Raw genomic sequence first — 12051 nt, forward strand, 5'->3', positions numbered from 1 at the left:
CTCCACAAACTCACTGAGATAATTTCTGTTTTGTTGATACAGTATGACATTTCACAATGTATAAAACATAAATGCATATAGTGTGTATGTATGTATGTATTGATTCATGAAGCATCTGCATGTACAGAACATTAACTATCATACAAATCAAACATGAATACGTTAATCCAGTACACATATTTGATGAGGTGCAGACTTACCAACGCTGGTAATTTTTTGCGAGACTAGATCCTTTAACAAAGAATCGATCACTGGATTGTGCCGAGAGTACAGTTCATATCGATTAATCCCAATGTGGAATTTTAACCAATTTGGATAGGAATCTGCGGAAGGTTCCCCAGTTGGAACATACACCTCTTCATCATTCCCTTCATTTTTCCTAAGGATTAAAAAATATATCATTAAAATGAATAGTCATTAAAAATAAAGAATTATATACAATTGTGTACAAATGTTAAACAGTAAACAGCATTAAGATGAGTGGGTAAATATTTCAGTGGCCGTGCAACCACAGTATTGTGCTGTGTAAGCTGTGAAAGAAAGCCAAAGACATCACACGGGCCAACATTTTGTCTTTTTTTCTTGTGCTTAAGAACTGAATAATTTCCAATAAACTGTACTTCTCATGGCGTTTGTGCAATTGTATGATAAGTGTAGCAATTTAGCACTGAAGTCATTAAGGGGAGCTCAGTTACACTGTATAAACATTCACTAGTCCTTTTGTAATGCAGGTTTTGCTTAGCATGGTGAAATTACTCCTGATAAATAAGGATTTGTCCTCATCATCTAAAACATAACCTAATATGTGAGATTGCAACATTTTAGTTGCAACATTGTTACACACCTGAGTGACTCAAAACTGCTAAAGTACATTTTTTTAAAATAGATGCAAGGTAATCAAGAATAGTGATGTACATATGTTCTTTAATTAACATTACAGTACCTTATAACAAATACAGTATTTATTATTCCACATTGGTATAAAGCAAAACATGCTTTGTAGTTCCCTGTCTACAGTGGACAGAATTGTATCAAAAGTACCCTTTACAAAATTGTATGCATAAAATAATATCCATACTGTAGTAGAAACATGCATATATCTAAAATGTTATTTTTGCACTTGTCATATATTTCTATATTCCAGATTCACTATATATGATAGTTGCGTTCCGTGTGATGGTTACAACATCTTTGATTATTAAACGAATCCGTATATAATCTCGTTTTTAACCTATAACTGGTGAATTAGTGATTCACTAATTATTTATTATTTCCAATCCAGATTAGTAACAAAACAAAAACAACACCAATTGTGATAATCTGTTAACCCCTTAAGGTCCATACATTTTTTTTTTTTTTGTCTGTTGACGCTGGACTTTTTAAAGGTATATTTTTTTTGGAGGACCGCCTGGGACGGGGACGGGGGGGACGGGGGACGGGGATTATTTCCAAATAGCTGCACCACCAGACAGGGCTCAAAAGCGGGTACAGTGCTCATTCAATAACCACCTGTAAGTGCTGCCCATTTACCACTTTAATAGCACATGTATTTAAGCGTCTAGACATACACGAATACATCCATCAATTCTATCAACTCTACTTATGATTACTAGGCTTAATACATTATACCAATACTACTACTGATAATAATTACAAATGATACTGAGAAAGTGAATGGAACACAAGGAGTGTGTTCCTGACCTCAAATGAGAGACACCCTAAACATCCACATGTATGTGAACTACAGAGCTATACACATTCTAAAATACGAATGTTTTCCATATTTTGAAGGAAAAAAAAAACAAAAAAAAAAAAAAAACACTGTTAGTGCATATAAACGGCCCACCCTTTCATTTCCAGTATATTATTATCAGATTAAACACATTGCAAAATAATGTCAGCAAACTACAATTAAATGTGCCAACCCTGTTAATGTACATTTTGCTACTATGTGATTTGATTCTTCTTCGTATTTAATCTGAACATATTCATTGTATCTACAGTATTTAAATTCAAATTATCACAACACATTAGATTCGGTAAACGTAACACATTCTAGAATTGTTCATGAGACTTAAACCACTCCAAAATGGTGAATGTGAATATACACACACACACACACACACACACACACACACACACACACACACACACACACACACACATATATATATATATATATATATATATATATATATATATATATATATATATATATATATATATATATTCAGAATGTGTTATTAGAGCCCTGATTCTTTACAACATTCAACATATTTATCCATTCAATAATGCATGGCAAAATAATGTTTCGCTTACCATTCTGGATTCTCAGCTGCTTTTGGGTTAAATCTGATATCAGTATTGACATTAAATAAGGTGTCCTCTTCAGTGAGCCCCGGGACCTGAATTTTGTAAAGGGAGTGCTCAAACAGGACGTTCAGTTTCGAGTATCCCATAACGGGTTGAATTTTATTGGTATTCGTTTCCTGGATAAACTGTTTGCTGTCAATATTCCCATGCTGGCTATATTGTTCAAGTCGTTTAAAAGGCTCGGTTTTGTCCGCTGATCCTGTATTTTTTTCTAGTGAATGGGAGGACAGGTTAGAGTTCGGCTCATTGCTAAAATCCTGAAGAATCCGCAGGGTGTGCTTGTTCGGCCAGCCAGATTCTGCTCCGGTCCTGGAACGCTGCTTGCCCCAGTTCTGAGGCTCTTCGCTCGGTCTGTTTGAACAGGAACATCCGCTGTTCCCTGCAGTAGCAGGACCCGCCGCCCGCTTCTCGAGCTTTGGTAATAAATCGATCATGATGTGCATGGTACACGCGATGAGAAACACCATCAGGATTAGTACTCTGAATTTGCGAAACAGTATCATCTTCATTTTGATAATATGATTAATTACTATATGTATATATGTTTAAAATAATACATACACATAAACTAAAAGTAGCACACTTTGTTTTCCAGTAGCTGTTTTTATATGTATAAAATAATAAGCACTCGGTCAAAATAATAATACTAATACTAATACTAATAATAATAATAATAATAATAATAATAATAATACATGCATATATGCATATGCTTGTTTAAGTGTTATTTAGCTTATGAAAGTGACAACGTATAATTAGTAAAGGCTTAATTAGAAAAAGGTCAAACAATGGGGAGTTGTGATTCTTTTTTTGGGTGGGTAGGTGGGGGGATCTCGACTAGAAAAAAACAGAGCCAGGTGACATGTACTTACTATACTAGAAATTTAAAAAAGAAAAGCAAAAAAAAAAAAAAAAAAAACAACCAAAAAACCCAAAACGATTTACATACAGCTCTGAAGCATCCTCGCTACCGCTTACTGGACAAGAGATTTCTTCATATTGTGCATACGAATATTATTTAACGATAGTTATATGCAGAACTCAAAGCACGGTTTTAATACCACAAAAAATATCCATAGCACTCAGTGCATGCGAGATTCCTACAGCGTCTCTCCATCACCATAACCTGGACACTGCAGCCCCTTGATTCGCTTGCTCTTCTTAACGTGCACAATGCATTTACCCAACTTGGATTTCTGAAATGTTGTTCCCAAAATCTTCCGCAAGGCCAGATGCTTTAAAACGCTCACATTAAAAAAAACAAAAAAACAAAAAAAAACAAAACAAAACAAAAAAAAAAAACAGCCTCACAACCGCTACACCCGAACAGTTCCTTTCTTTACCTTTCTCTTCTGTCAGCAGTGCGCACTGTCTTGCCTGGTAGTATATCACAGTACCTCTACTGCCGCTGCAAATGCAGGATCAGATATGGAACATTTTGGCAGTGCAAAAAAAAATAAGATCAGGCTTCTTGAACAATGAATCAGATGACCCCGGTCCTTCCAGAAAAGCGTAGTCTGTGTGATATGCTCAGATAAGTTATTTCGGCTATTATTTTAAAATAAAGAGGATAGAAAAGGGATATTTGACAGGTGCAGACTGTGAATACCCCCGCAGCTCTAACGATTGCTATATAGACTGGTTTGGGCTAGTGTTCTTGCAGTTTAATTCTGGGTGGGTGTGTTAAATATTACGATCGAGTCGTTCTGAATCCAGCCTCGCCAAACGTCATAGGGAAGAGATTGGCTGAATTGACGCTACAGTGATAGTAACAGAAAAGGGCAGCTACAATCTGAGACTGCATTTTACTGCAGCTCCAATCAGCACAAGGAGAGGGCGTCTGGCTCTCACTTCGCACGCAGACAAACAAAAAAGATCGGCAACAGCAAGCATTGCACAATATATTGGCAGGCTAGATGTCTAGATGAAAATTACTAATGCATGTCTGTGCTTAAACTCCTGCAGCATATACTGCTTTTACTGTATGGATTTAACTATTTGTTAGGTGCAAGTGTATTGCTGACAATGTACAATCACAGCTGTACTGCATATCATCTTTACATAAAACAAAGATTGAACTCATATCATCTGTGGTACAGCTTTGAACCAAAGTTTTTAGATGAATGGGACAGTACAATTAAATACTGTACTCATTATTACTATTTGTCCTTATACTGCAGGTGGCTGAGCACAGAATTGTCTTTATTTATTTATTTATTGTTGGAACCATTACAAATTTTAATTAGTATATCAGATGGCTGTGCAATTCCCTAATGAGTTGTGAGGGTAGGCATAGAAATATTGCAGAATATTAGACTGTGATGGCAGTGGTCTGCTTATAATCTCACACCTTCACTTACTCTGCATTTTCTGTGTAAGGCGTCAGACATCTAATTCGGAACTACCCAGGTTTTGCAAACTCAAGCTGGGCCAACACTAATTAACCAATGGTCAGTGGAAGAGAGATCCTGTAAAAGTTAAATGGGGAAGAAGACATTTTCCTGACACTGTACACTGCTTCTTTCAAATTAACTCAAATGGCTTGAAAGCTGCACCATGCACTGTTATGCTATTCAAGCTTTGAGGATAAAACATATAAGAAAACCACATTAGAGAACATGTTAGATATAGGTGCCAGACAATGGTGGACAATGTGATTCTAAGAACTACCATAATGGTGCGATATAGGTAGAGTTTATAAATGCAGACAATGTCCTTGAACCCAAAGGATTAATATAATACTAACATTAGAATACTGTTTCCTCTCGTAAAGTGGCCAAGTGGCTGAATAGCTAGGTTTGCATTTATTTTATCGAATTTACCCCAAAAGTATATATACAGCTCTGGAAAAAAATTAAGAGACCACTGCAAAATTATCAGTTTCTCTGGTTTTACTATTTATAGGTATGTGTTTGGGTAAAATGAACATTTTTGTTTTATTCGATAAACTACTGACAACATTTCTCCCAAATTCCAAATAAAAATATTGTCATTTATAGCATATATTTGCAGAAAATGACAACTGGTCAAAATAACAAAATAGATGCAGTGTTGTCAGACCTTGAATAATGCAAAGAAAATAAGTTCATATTCATTTTTAAACAACACAATACTAATGTTTTAACTTAGGAAGAGTTCAGAAATCAATATTTGGTGGAATAACCCTGATTTTCAATCACAGCTTTCATGCGTTTTGGCATGCTCTCCACCAGTCTTTCACATTGATGTTGGGTGACTTTATGCCACCTGGCGCAAAACTTCAAGCATCTCAGCTTTGTTTGATGGCTTATGACCATCCTTCTTCCTCTTGATCACATTCCAGAGGTTTTCAATGGGGTTCAGGTCTGGAGATTGGGCTGGCCATGACAAGGTCTTGATCTGGTGGTCCTCCATCCACACCTTGATTGACCTGGCTGTGTGGCATGGAGCATTGTCCTGCTGGAAAAAACAATCCTCAGAGTTGGGGAACATTGTCAGAGCAGAAGGAAGCAAGTTTTCTTCCAGGACAACCTTGTACTTGGTTTGATTCATGCGTCCTTCACAAAGACAAATCTGCCCGATTCCAGCCTTGCCGAAGCACCCCCAGATCATCACCGATCCTCCACCACATTTCACAGTGGGTGCAAGACACTGTGGCTTGTAGGCCTCTCCAGGTCTCCGTCTAACCATCAGATGACCAGGTGTTGGGCAAAGCTGAAAATTGGACTCATCAGAGAAGATGACCTTACTCCAGTCCTCTACGGTCCAATCCTTACGGTCTTTTGCAAACCTCAGCCTGGCTCTTCTTTGCTTCTCATTGATGAAGGGCTTTTTTCTAGCTTTGCATGACTTCAGCCCTGCCCCTAAGAGCCTGTTTCGAACCGTCCTCGCCATGCACTTCACTCCAGCTGCCGTTTGCCATTCTTTTTGTAGGTCACTTGATGTCATCCTATGATTGCTGAGTGACATTCGAATGAGTTGGCGGTCATCCCGGTCAGTGGAGAATTGTTTTCGCCCTCTGCCGGTCTGTAGCTTTGTTGTCCCCAATGTGTGCTGCTTGACCTTGTTCTTATGAACTGCCGTCTTTGAAATTTTAAGGATGGAAGCAACCCGACGCTCACTGTATCCTTCTGCCAGTAAAGCCAAAATTGAACCCTTCTTTTCCTCACTCAAAACTTTCCTTTTCAACTCTTTGGGCATGGTCAATAGTTATTTTTTGATTCCAATTACTTTTGAGATACTACTAGCACTGTTTTGCCATCCAGCTGGTCCTATTGCAAGAGGATAGTGATGACCTGTGACAAAGTGCCCGCCCCTGTGTATATTATCTGTTATGTGTTGCGTGTGGTGTGTTTAAATGTTGGTGTATAGACATTGGTACACGGGATACAAACGGGTCTGTGTAACACGAGTGTTTAAAATGTATATGTGTATTTAAGCACGAGGATTGCACAGCACCTCACGTCCAAGTAAAATGTAGTAATATGTGAGCACGGGGAATTGCACTTTATTAATTCACGTGCTGGGATTCAAGTGAATAATTAATTAGTAATTGAATCCCAGCACAACAGTATATATAGATGCACGTTGTCACATACTCGCGGTTGGGTGTTCGGTGAGTGGAGAAGGGGATAGGAGACGGAGGTAAAAATAATCATCATCATATCATAATAATAATAATAATAATAATAATAATAGTAGTAGTTTGTCTGTCACCGTGTTTGTCTGTATCGTCTGTTTTGTTAATCTGTTTATTTTGGCGAATGTGCCGTGGCCTGTGTTTTTGTTTGTTCCAACCGTTTATTTTCTGTGCCTGTTTACTCATTAAATGCTGAGCGAGCCCATTCGCTCAGCTCCACCAAACTCCACCTCTCTCTCTGTTTATTTTCCTGCTTCTGGTCTGACGCCACCCACTCCGGTCGTCTTTGTGACACGTGGTGTCCAAGTGTCAGACCAGGAGGGGTGTTTTGTTAAAAAAAAAAAAAAAAAAAACGCAAAAACAAAAAAAAAAAAAAAAAACATGGAAGGCTGGGACTGGAGAGATGGCTACCAGGACCTGGAGGAGTTCCTCGGTGGTCTGGAGGACCAGGGCTGGTGCCTTGCCTGTGGGGAGTTTGGTCACCCGGTGGTGCGCTGCCCCTACCAGGAAGGAGAGGAGGAACTGCGGCAGGAGAGGAAGGTGAGGAGGTGGTAGAGAAGGGGAAAGGGGAAGAGGAAGGCAGAGGTCCCACCGCTGTCTCCAGAGCCGCACCAGTCTCCTGCAAGGGAGGGAGAGCCGCACCAGTCCCTTGTAACAAGGGGAGACTACATGCCGCTCCCACCTCCACCGCCAGGAGACTACACGCCGCTCCCACCTCCTTTGGCAGGAGCAGAGCAGCAGGAGCTGCTTCTGCCTCCGCCACCTCCACCGGCAGGACCAGAGCAGCAGGAGCTGCCTCTGCCGGAGGGTCGCCTCGAGCGAGACTCCTCTGCCTGGTCTCCCACTTTAGGAATGACCAGGGGACCACCAGTAGAATGAGGTGTGTCTGTGTTGGAATTCAACAGACACTGGAATGGAATGGCTGCCATACATGTAGAGGTGCTGATTTAAGAAAAATTTGCAGTGGTCTTGCAATTTTTTTCCAGAGCTGTATATGGCAGTGCCATAAACTTGATTGAATTCAAGCCCAAGCAATATACACACTGGATTTTGTGTGTTACACAATCTAGAACAGAGGTTCTCAAACTAGGGATGCGGACTGTATCCTGGGGATAGCGCGGACTGCATTCTGGGGTGGGGGGGTGGACTGTATCCCTGGGGAGGGCGTTAGAAGGTTCAGAGTTTTTTCTTTTTGTAAATTGGAGAGCACATCTTAACATAGACTATACCGTATAACTGGCGGATACATTATTTGGGCTTTATTGGCTATTTTGATTGGATCGCCAATAATACTTCCACCAATCGGAGGGTTGCGTACAGTACCTGTAGCGATCCCACCCTCTGTCAGACTGGGATACAGAACAGGTTAAAGAAGCGCTGGACAAGAGAAATAATGGCCCCCCAAAATCAAACCGTTTGTGACGGTCAGAGAGGGCTTTTTTGGTGGAATTATAGCTTTCTGACTGTTTTTAGTGATCCGAACACCAGAAATGGCCAGAGAGCACCAGAACAGTGGGAAACCCCAATTCTGACAGTCCAGGGAATGATAGGCAATGAAGGCAAAAGGGTTGATGAGTCTTTTCCATCTAAACGAGTTCTGCCTGTTTCAAATTGCCAAACAGTTTCAAAGCTTACACTTTCGGGAAGGTGGATAGGGGTCAGCCTCCATTGCATTAATGTCAATTTTGATACAGCCCATGTGAAATTGTCAGTAACACCCTATCAACTTGTTAACTGGAATAAAATAATACCATTGACAATGAATTATTGGAAGTATTTATTATTATTATTATTATTATTATTATTATTATTATAAAAACAACATTTTGGAATTATATTTATTCATTTGATCACATCATATTCATTCTTCTTGCTTTAAGTAAATGTTTATTTTTAGCACAGGATGCCTCACTCTGGCAATGCCTTCTTGCTGAAGGATTGCCTGTTCCTCGGGATATGTTATTTTCACAACTGCTAATGATGTAAAACCTGTCATTTGTGTTATTTACATACAGGTTTCCCATTTAAATACAGAACAGTGTTTCTGCCTTTTGAACTGTTGGGAGACGCATTCGATTGTTGGGGCCAATGTGTCAGATATCAAAGTGGATATGAGAATGGCAGTGATGAAGCCAACTTGCTTGAAAACATTTAAAGTAGACCAGACATTTCTATCCATGGATTTAAAAAATCTTGAATTGATCTGATGTGATCAGAAACCCCAGAGGCACTGTAAACAGCCTGCTACTGGAGTAGATACTGTCAACTACCAAAGTTAAAGGAACGGGGTGCGGCCCCAAAAGTTTTAGAATCACAGATCTAGAAGAAATGCGCTGATTTGTTAAACCGACAATTTAGCTGTGTCTCACCTATAAGTGATTCAGCTATTCAGTACAGTTAAATGCTGTAATTGTTGTTCTGCACCTGGTGGATAATGCCTGTGATCAGGAACACTGAAACGCAATTGTGAGGATTAACATTAAACAAAGACTAAGCCAACTCACACCAAACCCAACCCTGTTCAAACCAGGCCAGCGCTGGCACCTCTTGTGTTCAGTTATTCTGATCAGGGTTCACTGCTGTTATGAGTATGGTGGATGCAAACACTTAATATCCTTAGCATTCTGATAAATACATTTGTGGGAGGATTTTAATTATTTTTTTTTTTGTTATTCTTAAGGTGATTTATTTGGAAGGTTTCCAAAACAAGAACTAGTAATTTTCTTCATGTGATAATAGCCGTTACTGATGTGTGTTTACAAGTTCATTTAGAGTTGGCTTTGCTTTGCATTTTAATTAATAAGTCTGTGCGCCTAATAGCAATACTCAGTACTGCCTTCTAATTGTGTTGACATAATAATGGAATACATAGGTAGATATTTAATTGAATGTTTATAGAGCTTATAAAACATCTAGCATTATTTCATGCTGTTCAATTACCGTAATTGAAAGTATATATCACCTATTTAAAGGTGTTTTTAAATAAAAAATACTTATGCAATGCATGGAATGGAAAAACAGTGATGTATTAATTCAAATAAATACAGCTTTGCTGTGTTTATTGCATACATTCCTGGGCATTCTAATGTTGTAATTTCACATTTCTGCATAACAGTTTTGTCTTTTTACTGCAGCTGCCAAGTCAGTAGCCACTTATTTTATATAAAACATATATTTATATGTACTGTCCTAAAATTATACACAATTTATTTGAGTACAGAAAGATATCCAAACGACACTTGTTTAAGTCAACACTATATCAACGCGTGTGCCGAAAGTACTTTATTAAATGTTGTTGCAGTGCTCCCTCGCTATAAGCCTCTCGGCTATAATGTGCCTTGGTTATAACGCTCCTACAGCATGTTCCCCAATTCTCTAGTGATTCATGCAATATTTCTACAGTAAATAGAGTAATGGTGTTCATACTGTAAACACATTCTCAGTCTAACTTCCGTTTCAGTCTTTTCCTTTAATACAATATCCGAACTGAAGAAAAGCTGCGCTGGCACTTTATAACACATCTTATTCAGAATTTGTTTTATAACTAAATACATATTAGGCCTATTACGTGGTTATCTTTCCTAATATATTTACTTTTTTGAAGCTTCGCTTCAGACCAGCTTCGGCAACCGAAGCCCATTCCCTTTCCTTCTCGCACTTTGTTTGCTTGTCTGTCGCTTCGAACTGAACTCCCAACCGCCGCTTAGCCAGGCTATTTGTAGTTTAAAAACTGCCAATTAAAATGATACACGAGTGGGAATGTTACCCTTTTTTGTGTAAAAAATAGAGGGTTGATTACATTGTGCTTTATGCATAGTTAATTCACAGAAAGTTATATTTTTGCTTCACTATATGACCATAATATAGAGAGGGTTATTTTATTTTGTATTTTAGTCAGATGTCCCGCAGTCCTGCCCTCCCATTAACGCTGATATTGTCCCCCGAGACCCGCGTTATCATGAGGGAGCACTGTATTTACAAAGTTTTCTATTTTGTTTGAAACAGACCTTGTTCTTACTTGTGTTGTTTTTTTCAGATCTGGGATGTCAGCCAGGTGTTATTTTTGGAAAATTATGTTACTCGTTTTTTGACATAATACATACGTGTGGTGTGTCCACATACCTGTGGGATTTTCAAAGATGATCAGCTCTGTGGGCAATTTACTGGTGACCAGAAAGAGATTGGAGTTCTGACACATTTTTTTACAACCAGCATAATCACCCCCCATACCTATATAATATTATACTGCATGAATATCAAAACACACCACTGCTTCAAGTATACACAGAGAAGTAAATCGTTTCAGATTCCAAACCAGGCCTGAATATACCTTATGTGATAAAACCCTTGGCTTGATTGTCACCTTGCACTGTGTATTTTTTTCTGAAATAAGAAGAAACAAGTTATTCAATGAAAAAAAGAAAAATATTTGCTTGAAAAAATACCATGACTAATACCAATATTAAAGAAAGAACTTCTGTAAACTTAAAAAAAAAACAGGTCTGGTATAAAAAAACCCCAGCTTTCTAATGAGTGTAAAGTGAAATTTAGTGAACATTTAACACAGCCTGCTACTAAACACCCACTATAACATTTCTGTGGTTTCTACCAGTGAACTATCACTATAATTACATGGTTTCCTTTTACTGCCCTCTTTTTTTCTAACTTTATCAGGTGTTTGTCGAAAAGGTTCACCCTGTTGTGTTCTCAAACAAGTCCAATTAGGTAAGCGAATGGTTGAACTTTTATAAGACCAAGACTGACCACTAATGGCTGAGCCAGGTCAGACTCTTTTGGAGTGGGAGATCATGGTATTGTCATCCAGTTATGTTTCACCTCGTCTAGACACCAGTCTAAAATGAGAAGCCTGTGGGAGGTTGGCAGCCGCACCAAGGGGTTGCTAAATTTGATTTAGTCAAGAAATAGAGCTATGGTGACCACAGTTTACAGCCTTGGCTCTTAGTTTCTGTAGAAGCATACATTTCTGTGCTTAAATTTAAAGCCTTTTTTTGGAGGGGGGGTTAAGCCAATCAAATTCCTCGTCTAATTGTCTTTTTACA

General features: G+C 38.6%; 1 protein-coding gene across 1 annotated transcript in view; it reads right to left on the minus strand.

Moving 5' to 3' along the window:
* LOC121300895 (extracellular serine/threonine protein kinase FAM20C-like) overlaps window positions 1-3001 on the minus strand; it is a 46157-nt gene extending 43156 nt beyond the window's left edge. Inside the window, exons 1-2 of the mRNA XM_041229864.1 lie at window positions 2320-3001; window positions 201-379 (exon numbers count right to left, since the gene is read on the minus strand). Of these exons, the coding sequence (XP_041085798.1) occupies window positions 201-379; window positions 2320-2882 (742 nt within the window). The 5' untranslated portion in view covers window positions 2883-3001. The remainder of the gene's footprint in view (window positions 1-200; window positions 380-2319) is intronic.
* Window positions 3002-12051: the final 9050 nt, after the last annotated feature.

This window comes from Polyodon spathula, chromosome 26 (genome assembly GCF_017654505.1).
Source record: "Polyodon spathula isolate WHYD16114869_AA chromosome 26, ASM1765450v1, whole genome shotgun sequence".
In the NCBI taxonomy this organism is placed as follows: domain Eukaryota; kingdom Metazoa; phylum Chordata; class Actinopteri; order Acipenseriformes; family Polyodontidae; genus Polyodon; species Polyodon spathula.